This window comes from Psammomys obesus, unplaced genomic scaffold, assembly GCF_907164565.1.
Source record: "Psammomys obesus unplaced genomic scaffold, mPsaObe1.curated_primary_1811, whole genome shotgun sequence".
NCBI classification, from domain to species: Eukaryota; Metazoa; Chordata; class Mammalia; order Rodentia; family Muridae; genus Psammomys; species Psammomys obesus.
Window position 1 is genome coordinate 13,794,047 of NW_026586173.1, and position 15,658 is coordinate 13,809,704.

At 49.8% G+C, this 15,658-nt stretch overlaps 1 protein-coding gene across 1 annotated transcript in view; it reads right to left on the bottom strand.

Annotated features, from left to right (window-relative positions):
- The window catches only part of Slc44a2 (solute carrier family 44 member 2), a 32,110-nt gene extending 28,352 nt beyond the window's left edge, over positions 1-3,758 (bottom strand). Inside the window, exon 1 of the mRNA XM_055601409.1 lies at positions 3,674-3,758. Coding sequence (XP_055457384.1) covers positions 3,674-3,704 — 31 coding nt within the window. The 5' untranslated portion in view covers positions 3,705-3,758. The remainder of the gene's footprint in view (positions 1-3,673) is intronic.
- Between the last annotated feature and the right edge of the window lie 11,900 nt (positions 3,759-15,658).

Below are 15,658 nucleotides of genomic sequence, written 5' to 3' on the forward strand. Positions count from 1 at the left end.
TTGGAGTTGTAAGTGGTTGTGATGTGTCATCTGGGTGCTGGGAACCAAACTCAGGTCCTCTGCTAGAGCGGCAAGCACTCTTAACTCCTGAGCCTCAGACAAGGCCCTTACATTATTATTATTATTTTTTTTTTTTTTGAGACTTGCTCTCATGTATGCTGGCCTGAAACTCATATGTAGCCATGGATGAATTTTAATCCTCCTCCACCTCCTGAGAGCTGAGATGACAGGCTTAGGCACCACCACATCTGGTTTATGAGGTGCTGGGGAGGGAGCGTGGAGAGCCAGTCATGTACGCCTGGCAAACACTGTGCCAACAGTTACGGTCCCCATCGAAGCAGTCTCCTTGTTAGCCAAGCTTCGCTGTGCGTTGCCCTGCTTTGGGTTCTCTGCTTGCTTATTCCGAGGCTGGGCTGGGAGGAAGGCTGTGCCATTAAGGACAGCAGCCAGGCCCTGGGCCATTTCCCTTTCCTGTGGAGCTGCTACGTTCTTCCAGAATTATGTTATCTACTGGGAAAGGCACTTCCTGTTCTGCCCTAGCTTGCCTCACTCTGTTTCCTGACATAGGTTTGCCTGTCCATCAGTCATGGAAAAGCTGCGTCCTTCATGCCAGCAGCCACAGGGTCATCTAAGCACACAAGGCCTTCCCAGATATCATTGATGATGCAAGTCCAGCTAGGCACAGTCATCCTTGCGCTTGGGAGGCAGAAGCAGGAGGATCTCTGAGTTCAAGGCCAGCCTGGTCTACGGATTGAGTTCCAGGACAGCCAGGGATACACACACACAAAAAAAACCCTGTCTCAAAAGGCAAAACAAAACAAAAACGTAAGAACCTTGATTTGAAGCTAGGTCTGTCTGAAGCTATCCCCTAACAATGCTCTGAGGCCATTCCATTGGTCATAGAGACAAATGGGGGGCCACTAACCGTGGGTTTACCGTTATGCCGAAGAGAAAACTGGCACTGTAGCCCAGTGCTTAGCCAGCCTACAGGAGACCCTGGGGTTCCAGCACGGCATTAATTGGGCATGGTGATGCACAACTATAACCCCCGGATATGGAAGGTGAAGGCAAGAGGATGAGTCATTCAGATGCACAGTGAATGTGGCGAGAAAGCTTCAACTATTTTGCAGGAATGCTACAGGAGGCATAGGCAGCCCAGGTCTTTCATTTTGGTGAGGCGGGCTAAGTTATGGGAAAAAACAGAGCCTTCCTATAGCAAGGCCCGGTGGCCTATAATCCCAGCTACATGTAAGGGCTGAGGCACAGAGACGGGAAGACCAAGTTCAAGGCTGTCTGAGTTACAGCCCAAGAACCTATCTCACAAATCTGCATGCTTGAGGCCCTAGCTTCAATCCTTAGTATCCCTAAGGGAGGAGAGGAGGGAGGGAGAGAGGCAGGAAGGAAGGAAAGGAAGGATGGGAAGGAAGAAGGAAAAGAAGAAAATGGCGGAACGTGGTGGTGCACACCTTTAACCCCAGCACTTGGGAGGCAGTGGAAAATGGATCTCTGAGTTCCAGGACAGCCTGATTTACAAAGTGAGTCCAGGACAGCCAAGGCTACACAGAGAAACCCATTCTCAAAGAAAAAAAAAAAAAAAAAGAAGAAATATAAAAAAAGAGAGGAGAAAAAAATCCACTTGCTAGCAGTCAAGCTGGGCGGTCCCCCTGGAGGCAGCGAGGTGGCTCTGGCTGCAGAAGCCAGGCAGAGTCTCCTTCACAGGCTCCGGAGCCTCGTGGAGGAAAACATTAAGCTGTCCCTTCTGCCTGGAACACTTTTGTCTCAAACATCTCACTGGGCCTTCGAACTCCAACCCTCATTTCTTAAAATAGACCCTCTCGGCTCTACCACACCAGGCGTCCTGCCCGTTGCTCTACAACCTGAGCAACCTGTAATTACAAGTTCATTCTCTTGTCCACCCCACACAGTTGAGGCCTCCGTCTGCTCGGTGGACTGCTGTGTTCCCCGTCAGACCTCTGCCTGTGAAAGGTTCGTTAATTCTTGGGGGCCTGAAATTGGGGAGGGGGCATGGCTAAGCAGCAGAATGGGATCTAAGCCCAGCCACTTGCTGAACATGCTTTGAGGCCTTGGGTTCCAGGCCCTGCCGCTTGCTGAGCTTGCGCGTTGCCTTGAGTTCCAGTCTCAAGGCCCTGGGTGGCATCCCCACCCCCATGAAAACACCCATTTGGACTCCAGTTCTTGCTAAACATGAGCCTAGCTCTCTCTCAACCCCCTTGTTTACTGACACTGACCGTTGGCAAAGCTCAGAGGGGTTCCATCCAATCACAAACACGGCTCCCCTCTACCCCTCCCCGCAAAAAAAAAAAAAAAACAGGCCCTCCTTTTGGCCAAATTCAAGCCTGGGCAAATCATATCCTTTCTCACTCTGTCCCACTCTTATTCCAAACAGACTTCAAGAAGACCAAAGACCTCAGGTGCGACAGCCAAGCACACTCAGGCTCCCAGACCGATTGCCACACCAGAGACACAGCCACACCCAAGAGTTGCACAGCACAGCAGCAATCCCAGAGCCGGGAGCTTCAGACAGGAGATCCTCTGGTGGTTTGGTGCTGGCCACTTCAGCTTGGAGGTCCCTGGCACGCTAAGCCATACCGTTTCCTTTAAGCTGGGCGGGGTGGGTCGCAGCCTCACCCATCTGTGTATTCATTTCGTTTTCTTGAGGGCACAGTCCCGGGGGACGAGAAGGGAGGCTCAGTGAGCGCCTACTTGCTTTTCTAGTTATTTCTGAACTATTTCCGGCCCCCTCCCCAAGACTCTATAAAGTCTGGCAGTCTCCAGGAAGTTCCTGTCCCACGAAGTGGGACAGCAAGAGGGGGGATAGAGCCCCTCTGCTGCAGTCTCAGCCTGGCCACTTAAGTCTTGTGACAGATTTGGGCCCAGGGAACCCAAAATAGACAAGAGGAAGGAGACTCAGAGTTCAACACTCGGTTCGTGGGAACTCGAAATCGGATGGGGTTTGAGAAAGCCGCATCCTGGCCCCACCCCTAGCTCCAAGTGGCTGACGCCTCCCTCAGGCCTCTAAGAGGTTAGGGTCCCGGTCTCCGGGACCCCTTAAAAGTACAGGCACCTGCAACAGTCCGCTAGGCAGGGAAAGTTTCTGAATCGCTTCCCGCTTGCCCCCTCCTCGAAGGTACCCTCGTTTCTGTCCTTCCCCGACCCGGTGGGCACCTAACCCCAGTATACAGGTCCGTCCAGCCTTGCCTCAGTTTCCCCATCTTGGGGTCGTTACTTCTGGATGTAAACGGCGGATATATGGAAGACACTGGAGTCTTGAGGTGACAGGACATGTGAGGAGGTCGGGGCCTTGATCTTGCCCCTTGTCCCAAGCTACCCCTCCCCCGCCCACCATCCAATTCCTCCCAGATAACGGGACCTCCGAGGAAGGAGCATGCGCCGTTAAGTCCCGGCCCATCGCTCAGGAGGGAGTACGCTTGAGGATACTCGGGAAGGGACACGGGGGATAACCTGGGCAGGGGCCAGGCGCTCCGGCTGAGCCCGAGCGGGATGCAGAGGCCTCCGGGCGCGGACCTAAGGGCCCTCGTCCTGGCTGCAGCGACCAGTGTTTTGTTTTAAGGCTCTCAGATGTCCCCCTTCCTCAAAATCTCCTCCTTCCCAAGTCAGCGCAGGCCACCTCCGGGCCGGAGGAGAGTCCTACCATAGACTCCGTCCTTCCGATCGTCCTCCATGGCCACAACAGGAGGGGAACCGGTCCGAAGCCAGCGCGACCCCAACCTAGGCGGGCCGAGACGCCGCGCGTTGCAGGCCCCGCCCTGACCCCTGACCCCGCCCCCAGCCAGCACGCCAATCGCAGCCCGGGGCCTCCGGGGCGTGGCCAGTACCCGGAGTTGGGGGCGGCCACCTTCTCGCTTCCAGTCTGCCCCATCTGTGAACGTCTCGTGCCTTGCATCGGCTTCTCAGTTGTTCTCTTGTTTTTATTTTGTTCTTGTGGGAGTAGGTTGTTTGTTTTTCTGTGTGGCCCTGACTGTCCTGGAGCTCACTCGGTAGACCAGGTTGACCTCGAACTCAGAGATCTGCCTGCTGGCATTGAAGGCGTGTGCCACCACCGCCTGGTAAGTCATTCTTTGTCCCGGGTACTGAGCACTGCCTGTGAGTTAGCAGACTGGGAAAAAGTTAACATGTGTTCACTCATCAAATTGGCAAGAATTTGAGAATCTGAACACAAGTCAGAAGGGAATAAAAGATGAGAAGCAGAATGTTTCTTGGCAAGCCGGGTGTAGTGGCACACACCTTTAATCCCAGCACTCGGGAGGCAGAGGCAGATGTATTCCTGAGTTCGAGTCCAGCCTGGTCCACAAAGCAAGTCCAGGACAGCCAGGGCTATGCAGAGAAACTTGACTGTGGGGGGAAAAAAACCTAAACAATTCCTTGGCAGCCAGGCACTGTGGTTCCGGATTTTAATCCTTTAATCCCAGCACTAGGGGGACAGAAGCAGGAGGGTCTCTCCTTTGGTTCTGGGCCAGCCAGGTAGGGCTACATAGTGAGACCTTGCCTCAAAAAAGGAGGAGGCAGGCCTGGAGGGATGGCTTCGTGGCCAAGAGCACTGGCTGCTCTTCCTCAAGACCCACATCAGGAGACTCACACCGCATGTAACTCCAGCTCCGGGGGAACTGGGAACTGAGGGGCTCTCCTTACCTCCACAGGTGCTGCGCTCACCTGTGTGCCTGCATACACACACACACACACACACACACACAGAGAGAGAGAGAGAGAGAGAGAGAGAGAGAGAGAGAAATAAACACAAAAGAGAGAACACTGTAAAGATGACATCCCGACCGAGTCTCAGTGGCCTCGATCCTGGAGAAGCCATTGAAAGTAAAAGAACCAAAGGATGCTAGCGCTAACCTTTTTGTTACCGTGACTAACCATTAAAAACCTACATGCATGCACATACACAAACATATAATTAAAAAATAAATCGCTCTTGAAGGTTGCTCCCCATGGCTTGGTCAGCCCTGCTTTCTTCTAGAATCCAGGATCACCAGCCCAAAGAGAACACCACCCAAATTGGGCTGGGCCCTCCTGCAACACCCACAAATTAAGAAACTACAGGATGGCCTACAGCCCATCTTATGGAGACATTTCCTAAGTTGAAGTTCCCTTCTCTCTGATGAGTCTAGTTTATGTCAGATAAAACCAACCAGTGCGCTCACTCTCTGATATTAAAAAAAAAAAAAAATTTAGTTTCGTTGTTGTTGTTGGTTTTGTTGTTGTTTGCTTATGCCTAGTTCTGTCTCTGCCTCAGGCCTACTGGGATTAAAGGCCTGTGCCAGCACCTGCTTTTTTTTTTGGGACCAAATCTCCCTGGGGTCCTGGCTCTCCTGGAAGTTGTGTAAACCAGGTAGACCAGGCTGGGAGAATGTTTCCTCCTGCTTCTGCCTCTGAGCCCTGGGTTTAAAGGTGTGCTCCACCGTGTCTGACCTTAAAAGGAAGTTTTGTAAAGACAGTGCTGAGAGAGCAGAGCACACCTCTCCTCCCAGCACTCCAACTCTCTGGAGAGAGGCTGGAGATGAAGGAGCTGCAAGCCTGAAGCCAGCGTGGGCAGCAGGCGGTCTCAGAGTGGAAAAGGAGAAGAGAGCTAGGTGTGGCGGCACACTTGGGAGGCAAAAGCAGGAGGAGCCCTCTGAGTTCAAAGCTAGCCTGTTCTGAGTTCCAGGACAACCAAAAAAAAAAAAAAAAAGGAAAAAGGAGAAGAGAAAAACCGGAAGTGATGGAAGCGGGTGTGGGTGTCAAGCCCACTGTAAATACAGTGATGGAGTGGAAGGCAAGAGGGTCCCTGGAGCTCACTGGCTGGTCTGACTGCTGAGCTCCAGATTCACTGGGAAACCTTGGAAAACAAGGTGGAGGGTGCTAGAGGGCTGTCAAGAGCACTGGCTGCAAAGGACCCCGACTTGGTTCCTAGCAACCACAGGGCAGCTCACAACTATCCAGAACTCCAGTTGCAGGGGATTCTGACGCTCTTGTTCTTCTGACCTTCCTGAGCACCAGACATTCGGGGCGTGTGGGGTATTCATAAAAGGTACAAACAAGAAACTACCCACACGTGTAAAAATAAAACTGAAAAATCTAAAGCCAGATATTAAAAAGGTGGAGAGCAATACAGGAGGACGCCCTAGGTTGACCGCCAGCCTCTCTACACAAACACAAATTCACACACACACATATACACTAGCATGATTAATCAAGTCCCTTGTGTACTACGTACTAAAGTTTCAATGTGAAACCACTTCCCATTTTCAAAACTAACAGAGTGCAGGCTTGAGACAAGACTGTAATTTCCAGGAAGCCTGAACTACATAGTGAGGCCCAACTTTTTGTCCATTTGTTTGTTTGTTTTTTTTGAGACAGGTTTTCTCTGTGTAGCCCTGGCTGTTCTGGAACTGGCTCTGTAGACCAGACTGGCCTCGAAGTCAGAGACCTGCCTGCCTCTGAGATTAAAGGCAGGTGCCACCACTGCCCAGCTGTGAGGCCCTTTAAAAAAAAAAGTTGCAGCTATGGTTAGGGATACACTCCTATCATCCCAGCACTTGGGAGATGAAAGGAGGAGGAACAGTAAGTAGTTCGAGGCTAGCCTCATCAACGTAGAGAGTTTGGGGCCAGCCTGGGATACTTGATGCCCTGTCTCAATAAACAAAAACAATTGTCATTGGTCAGTAGAAGGTCTGAAATATTGACAGACAGAAACTAAAATGAGATCTTGACTAAGAATGATTAATGTTAGCTGGGTGCAGTGGTGCATGCCTGTGATCCCAGCACTCGGGGGGCAGAGGCAGGCAGATCTCTGTGAGTTCGAGGCCAGCCTGGTCTACAGAGCCAGTTCCAGGACAGCCAGGGCTACACAGAGAAACCCTGTCTCAAAAAAAAAAAAAAAAAAAAAAGATTAATGTTGAACAGGGGCTAGATCAACAGCTGCCTTTGCAGGTGACAGTGCTTGGTGGGACAGGCAGGTGGCAGGAAACCCAACTGTGGGTCGTTGTGTGGGAACTTGACTTCTGCTTCTTCTTAGTACACATCACATTTAAGAGCAGAAAGCGGGAGCCAGCGAGATGGCTCAGCAGGTAAAGACACGTATCACAAAGTACGACAACTCGAATTCCGTCCCCAGGACCCACAGGGTGAAAGGAAAGAGCAAACGCCTGCAAGTTGTTATCTGACCTCCACACGTGCATGCTGGCGCACACACTTTTCCAAAACTGTAAAAAAGCTGGGTGGTGGTGGCACACGCCTTCAGTCCCAACACTTCGGGGGAGGAAGCAGACGAATCTCTGAGTTAGAGGCCAGCCTGGTCCACAGAGCAAGTTCTACAACAGCCAGGGCCACACAGAGAAAACTTGTTTTAAACCACCTCTCCCCACCCCCAAAAAAGTAAGTTACAGTTAAAATGGAAAATGTTTAAAATAGAGAAAGGGAAGAGGGTGTGGCTCTGTGGTAGATCACTTACCCTAGCACGTGTAAGGCTACGGTCCATCATTAGCTACCACAAAGAAAGAAAGCGAGAAAAGGAGGGAGGGACGGAAAAGATATGTAGCTGTAAAAGTGTCTGGTAGTATAGTCTGGGTTTTGTGGGCTGTGGAAGAAAGGGAGAATGGGAGAAAGGGAGAAAGGGAGGAAGGAAGGGAGGAAGGAAGGAAGGAAGGAAAGAAGGAAGGAAAGAAGGAAGGAAGGAAGGAAGGAAGGAAGGAAGGAAGGAAGGAAGGAAGAGCTGGCACAGTGCACAGGATTTAAATAGGAGCTGGCCAGTGGTGGCACACGGCTTTAATCCCAGCAGTAAGGCAGAGGCAGGCAGATTGCTTTGAGTTCAAGGCCAGCCTAATCTACAGAGTGAGTTCCAGGACAGCCAGGGCTACACAGAGAAACCCTGTCTCAAAAAAAATAAAAATAAAAATAAACCAAACAAAACTTAAATAAGGTCTAGAAAGATGGTGCCACAGTTAAAAGCGCTCGCCCTTGCAGGGACCCCCCTTCAGATCCTTGAACCCACGGTGGACAGCTGTCAGCTCCTGTGGATCTGTTGTCCTCGTCTTCTGAGCTAAGGGTACTGAACTCAAAGGGAGAAACAGATATATGGATATAATAACAATAAAACAAACTTTTTTTTTAAGTTAAATAAATAAAAGACTAGAGAGATGACTCAGAAGCTGTGAGCATGTACTACATTGTGTGTGTGTGTGTGTGTGATGTGGCTATCACAGCCGTAAGAGTAACAATGCAAGGGAGGCAAGAAAGGCAATTAAGTTCAACATGACTCGTAGCCAGTGTTGGTTCAAATTTCAGGAATCTGGCCCAGAGTAATTTATTTTAGGCATATCTAAGTACAGCACATTTTGTTGAAAATGTTTCTGGGGATAACTAACTCAGTCCTGTGTGCACAGTAAAGCACAAGACATGACCACATTAAAATCTTTGTAAACGGCCTGGAGAGGTGGCTCAGAGGTTAAGAGCACTGGCTGCTCTTCCAAAGTCCTGAGTTTGATTCCCAGCAACCACATGGTGGCTCACAACCATCTATAATGAGATCTGGGACCCCATTTGGTGAGCAAGCATATATACACATAATAAATAAATCTAAAAAAATATTTAAAAAGAAAAAAAATAATTGTAAAGTACATGTGACATGTTTCATTAAGATGTGTTCTATAGCCTAGCCAGGCACGGTGGCACACACCACCGTGTGTGAAGAAAGAAAGAAAGAAAGAAAGAAAGAAAGAAAGAAAGAAAGAAAGAAAGAAAAAAAAAGAAAGCTGGGTGAGGACTATAGATTGACTACATGTGACATCTTCCACAGGTTTTATAAATTGTAAAGGTCTGGGGAGGATCCAGGGTGGTTTTGGCCAGGTGACACAGGTAATGCAAAGGTCACCAGGCTATTCGCCACACCTGCCCCCAGCCTTCTGGGCCGATGGCAGGTTATGGAACAAGCCTGTGGTTTAACATCCCAGTTTCCCCTAGTGCTTATCTGTGAGCACAAGGTCCCCTACAGCTCCACTTTTTAAAAAATTGACAAGAAATGTGTGGCTGTGCTAGAGGCGAAGTTTGAATGCATTGCCTGCATGGCTGGTGCATTAGAGGCAGCATAAGAGAATTATAAGATGAACTAACAGAAGGACCAAGGAAAGGGAAAGCCATCTTAACCATGACGGCCATTCAAAGGCTACTTGAAAGATTTTTGTTTATCTCTTTATGCAACAGCATGCCAGGAACTTGTTGACAACCAAGATTGTGCGTGAGCAACAAACAGTTTGTAGCAGCTCTGTTTTGTAAAATTGTGGTTCTCAGTTTGCCTGTCTCTTGACTACTTTCTTCTAGTATGTTGCTCTAATATCAGTAGCTTTACACTAATCATACAGGCCATTTTTGGAGCCTCTCTTTGTATTCCAGTAATCATTTCTGGGACTGGAAATATAAAAGCCTAAAAATCAATCCTTCCCCCCCCCCCCCCACCACTGTGTAGCCTTGGCTGTCCTGGGCTTGAACTCACAGAGACCAGCCTGCCTCTGCCTCCCAGAGTGCTGGGAGTAAAGATGTACACTACCGATCCGGCCTCTAAAAACAATCGTCAGCACGGTAAAACAACATCATGCTGTCTCCTACTATAGGCATGCCTTTCTTTCTCCTGTTTCTTTTTTCTTTTTTTTCCCCCTTTGGAGTCAGGGTCTCTCTGTGTAGCCTGGCTGGCCTAGAACTCGAGATCTGACTGCCTCTGTCTCTGGAATGCTGGGACTGAAGGCATACACCACCCTGTCATTAGGCCAAGCGTGCCGTGCCTTTCGTCTTCCCTTTCGTCGTAGACAGCATTGATTTAGGTGCTGCATTGGCAAGCTGGGGATTAATGTGCAATGTAGTCAGTAAATATAACAGCATCATTTTGGGGTCAGTAGTATTATGCCTTGGTCTCTCTCAATCATCGGCTTAATTTTTCTCCTGGAATGTCTCTTCTTGACAGGTTTGTCCCCTGTCTTCAGATTCTTCACTTGTCTGGTGGTCTCCGGGATGCTGTCCTGGTCAGATGCTTTAGAATGGGAACCCTCTGGGACTTCATTCATTTTCTGGAAAAACACAAGCCTCATCCTGGTGGTAGAACAGCAGGCCCTTTCCATTAGTTCCCAGGTCTTTTCATTTAACATGTATTTTAGGCTGTGCCCCCTTTAGGGAAAAATGTTTTGGGGCAGTAAGAGAAGCTTTACCCTTTATAGTAAGAACGTTTAAAGTTAGCATGGGGTAGATCTTTGTGCTTCCCACACTACTCCTGCAGAGGACCAAGTTTGGTTCCCAGCACCCACGTAGGTTGACCCATAAGTGCCAATAGCTCTAGCTCCTCTGGATCTGAGGCTCCTTCTTCTGGCTTCCCCAGGCTGCCACACACAAATAAACATAATAAATAAAGAGTAGATGAAAACTAGTAATGGTGTTAATATTTTTTATCTTGTGGGGATGAGCATTTGTCTGAATGTCTGTCTCTGCATCTTGCGGACTCTTCCTGCCTGAGGAGGCCAGAAGAGGGCATCAAATCCTGGAACTGGAATTACAGATGTTTGTGAGCCCACATGTGGGTGCTGAGAATGGAGCCAGGGTCCTCTGGAAGAGCCTTGACTTCTCAGCCATGTCTCCAGTCATGTAAGCTGGGTTTTTATAGAGCTGACTCAGAGCCAGGAGAGGTACGAATTTTTATATGAAGTTTTTACAACAACTTTCCAGTGTGGGGAGAGTACTCAGAGAGGTTAAGTAACTTCCCCACTGCCACACAGTGAGCATGGGGAAGAGCAAAGACTTGAGCCCTTGAAGCGGAACTGGGAAGCCCACATTCTCTCCAAAGTTCTACTACCAGGCACCTGGGGCATATTTTTTTAGGCAAAATATATTTAGCCTTTTAGTCCCATATGGCATTGGGGGTGGGGGTGGGGGTGGGTGAAGAGGAACTGAATTTGTTCATAAAAGACATGAACAAATAATGGTTTTCAGAGAGACAGGAACCAGGCATCGCAGGCGCAAAGGAGGCTTTTTAAAATGATTTATTCCATTTTTGCTGGAAGCACAACTTTAATCCTAGCACTCAGGATCAAGAGGTAAGGAGATCTCTCTGAGTTCAAGGCCACCCTGGTCTGCATAACGAGTTCCAGACCAGCCAGAGCTATAAAATAAGACCCTGTCTTAAAACAATAACAACAAGCCAGGGAGGGTGGCACATGCCTTTAATCTCAGCACTTGGAAGGCAGAGGCAGGAAGATCTTTGTGAGTTTGAGGCTAGCCTGGTCTACAGTGAGAGTTCTAGGACAGCTAGGGCCACACAGAGAAACCCTGTCTGGAAAAACAAACAAACGAAAAAAAACAATTAAAAAAACAAGTACCTTTTGTGTGGGGGGTGGGGGGTGGGGGGGTTAGAACAGCTCTTTACACTGATTTTGAGACAGGGTCTCTCACTGAACCTTGAACTCACCAGTTTAGCTACACTGGCAGGCCAGCCAGCTCCAGCTGCCCACCCTGCTGCACTGTCTTTCTCTGTGGCTGCTGGAGCTCCAAGCTCAGGTCCTCAGGCTTGCACGGCCAGCACTTCATCAGCCAAGGGTTCTCTCCATTCCTCTACCAGAAAAGTCTTAAAATAGGGGTGAAACGGGGCTCCACCGGTAAAGAGAGCTGCTTGAGGGATGCCTGATCACCAGGGTCTGATCCCTGAGCCCCACCTGGTGGGAGGAGAACCAAGTTCTTCAAGTTGCTCCCCTCCCCCGATCTTCATAGTTGTGCCCTGGCACAGGCACCATCCCCCCCAACACACACATGAATAAGAACATAAATAAGTGAAAAATATGTAAATGATTTAAAATAGATATTAAAATACACTATACAAGTCTAGTGTGGCAGGTTGTCTTCCCACACTCAGCAGGTGGAAACGGAGGATCAGGAGTTCAAGGTCAGTCTGGGTTACCTGAAGACCCCATATTAAAACATCAACAAGGGCTGGAGAGATGGCTCAGCGGTTAAGAGCATGGCTGATCTTCCCAGAGGTCCTGAGTTCAATTCCTGAGCAACCACATGGTGACTCACAACCATCTATAGTGAGATCTGGTGTCCTGTGATCTGGTGTCCTGTGATCTGGTGTCCATGCAGATAGAGCACTCATATACATAAAATAAATAAATAAAATCTTAAAAGAAAATCAACAAGGCAGGCAGTGGTGACACACTCCTTTAATTCCAGCACTCACTAGGCAGAGATAGGTGGATCTGTATGAGGTCAGGCCAGCCTGGTCTACAAAGGGAGTCTAGGACAGCCAAGGCTACACAGAGAAACCCTGCCAACCCAAACAAACAAATATCAACAAAACGCAGAGTTACAAGCCAATTGTGCAGGGGGCTTGCTGGGCATGGGAAAACCCAGAGGAGGGAGGGCCCTGCCCAGGGCAGGAAGAGGGAAGTCAGAGGGACCTCTCCACAGAGAAAGAAGGACACAAAGAAAACATGATGGTGAGAATTTTGCAATGCTGGGTAAGAGGCAGGAAGAGGAGTGAAATCACTAAGTCTAAGGCCCTTGTGGAGTGAAACCTGAGGCCAGCAGGAATCTGACTGAGCTGGGTTAAGAGCCATAGGTGTGAGAGGGAGAGGGTCATCATCACTGAGTTAGATTTCTTTAGAGGGAGGAAAAGAGAAGGTGGCTAATGAGCAGAAGCTAGGGCTGGGGTGGGGTGGGGTTTGGTGGGGAGAGGAGCAGGGGTGGGGAGAAGGATGGAATATTTAGGACAAACTGGGACAGAGGCACCACCTCTGGAGGATGGTGGTGGTTACTGAGCCACAGTGGGCTGGGCTAGGCCAGGCTGGGCTGGGCTGGCTGAGACAGAGCGAGTTTGTTCTCTGCCCTGACTGAGGCGCTCAGTCTCATGAATTTTTTAGCTAAATAGGCCTTGGGTTTCAGATTCCAGGGCGCTGGGCCCAGGCTTCTGAGCTCCATTTACCATGGGAATCATCTCAGGCCCCAGGAGAGGGTTACTGGTATTGTGCTATGCACAGTCAGGTCTGGAGGCCGGAGGACAACTTCAGATGTGCTCCCTTCCTCGGGAGCTACCCAACTTCCTTTAAAATTATGTTTATGTTTTGTGTATATGTGTGGAGGTCAGAGGACAACTGGCAGGAGTCAGTTCTCTCCCGTCAATCATGTGGGACCTGGAGTTTAGACTGGGGTCCTTAGGCAAGCACTTTTGAGCCATTTCGCTGACACCCCCCCACACACTTTGCAGTCACACACACACATTGTTTTTTGTTGTGTTTTGCTTTTAAGCAGTGTGACAGTGTGTAGCCCTGGCTCTGCTGGAACTCTCTATGGAGAGCTCCCTGCCTCTGCCAGGAGCATGCTGGGATTGAAAGCTTGGGCCACCAGCCTGGCTCTGGGGGCTCTACAGCTTGTTGGTTTTGTTTTTTTCTGAGACAGGGTTTCTCTCTGTGGCCTTGTCTGTCCTGGATTCACTCTGTAGAACAGGCTGTCCTCAAACAGATCTGCCTACCTCTGCCTCTCCCAGTGCTGGGATTGGGATTATAGGCATGCACCACTGTGCCTGGCTTCACACCTTGAGTTTTGAGACCGTGTGTGTGTGTGTGTGTGTGTGTGTGTGTGTGTGTGTGTGTGTGTGTTACAGTGGCCTTGCAAGCAAGGGAGCCCCAGAGATCTGCCCCAGCACAGTGAGGTGATTCCCAGCTGCCCTGAGTCAGCTGATGATCCTTCTCCTGAGGCGACCTAAAAGCTTAGAGATGGAAATCAGCTAGGAGAGCATGGACCTAGCATGCAAGAAACCCTGGGTTCCACCCCCAGCACCAAACTAACTGGATATGATTGGGCATTCCTGAGATTCCCCCAGCACTGAGGCAGGAGGATAATGATTTCCAGGCTGTCTTGGGCTATATAACAACACTAGTAACAAAATCAAATAAACACAACTGTTGAGCGACTTTACCCTTATGGGGTCAAACTTGAGTCTCCCCATCTGTCACTGGAAGATAACAACAACTCTCCATTTCCCTCAAAGGCTTATGCAGAAGATGGGGGCTGTAGCTTAGCTGGTGGAACGCTTGCCTAGCATACACACGGCCCCAGGTTCGCACCACTGCACCCCATCAATGGGCTGTGGTGGGGTATGGATGTCACCCTGGAGTTTAGAAGGTGGGGAGTTTAAAGTGATCCTTGGCTGAATAGGAAGTCCCGGGCTAGACGGGGTCTTTGGAAAAAAAAAAAAAAAAAAAAAAAAAAAAAGTGTGTGTTGTCTGTAGGATTTCTTCTTGGAAGGTATTTATGGCAAGCCTGAAGATGTTGCAACTAGCAAGGAGAGGTGGAAGAGTTGGGGATTTAGCCTGTGCTATCCGTGGAGGCGCCCAACAAAAACATTTTAAGGGCTGGGAGCGTAACTGGGACAGCGCTTGCCCGGCACACGCAAAGGTGGGGAGTTCCACTGCCCAGGAAAAAAACAACCGGAACAACAGAACCCTGGCTCGATAACCCGGCTGTGTGGCCCGAACGCTGCGCCGCTCGGCGTCCTCCGGTCCTCCGGGTGGTGGCTGATACGCTTTCCATACAGGCGCTCTGCCTCAGCCTTGGAACTCCTGGACCGGTAAAGGTCTGAGGCGGCAACGAGGCCTGAGCGGGCTTATGTCGCCCCCTGGCAGCCATGCAGTAAACGTTTCTTCCACAGCCGAGCGCCACACAGACGGCTCTGCTGAGGTTTGGAGTGGTTTTGTTTTTGTGTTTTTCCCCATCACCCTCCGCAAAACGGTATCCCAGCAATGAGAAGGTAGAGACAGATGATCTTGAGCTTAAGGCTAGCCTTGGCTATTAAAAAAATAATAAATTTAGAAAAAACAAACAAACAAACAAACAAACAAAAAACCAAAGTCAGGCATGGTGGCTCAGGACTGTAATCTCTGTACTTGAAAACCAGTCTGGGCCGTATAATGAGCTCCAGACCAGCCTGGGTTATTTTTAAGAGAATTAATAATCATCATCATCATCAAGAACAAACAAACAAAAACAGGCTAAGCATGGTGGTGCCTTTAATCCCCGCACTCGGGAGGCAGATGTAGGTGGATCTCTTAAGTGTGAGGCCAGCCTGGTCTGCAGAGCAAGTTCTAGGACCGCCAGGGCTACACAGAGAAAGCCTGTTTCGAAACAACAACAATTAAACAGAGTAGTAAAGTGGATAGTGTGCGTGAGAGGGCTACCAATCCTGACCTGTAGTGGTGGGCAGCGGGTCACGGACAGAACAGAGCCAGGTCTATTGATACTGCTGTGTGTGGGAGAGAGAAGCTAGAGACGCAGCCCCGGTGGATGGATAGATGGATCGTGGGTGGGTGGGTTGACGGACGTTGATGTGAAGGTTTGTGTGAATGTGGGAGGGGCTGATAAATGGATGGGTAGGTAGGTGAGTGGAGGCGGGGATGGATACAGGGGTGGGCGGAAGAGGGGGTGAAGGAATAGACGCAGACACTCGGATGCACGGCGGCGAGCGAGCCCGCGAGAAGAAGAATCAGTGGATAAATGTCCTGGCGTCTCACCGTCCACCCAGGGAAGCTATCACACCTTCGGTTCTGCCTTTCCCAGCTCCTGAAGCACCCTCGGCTTTTGCGGTCGCCCACACCGCCCACCTGGC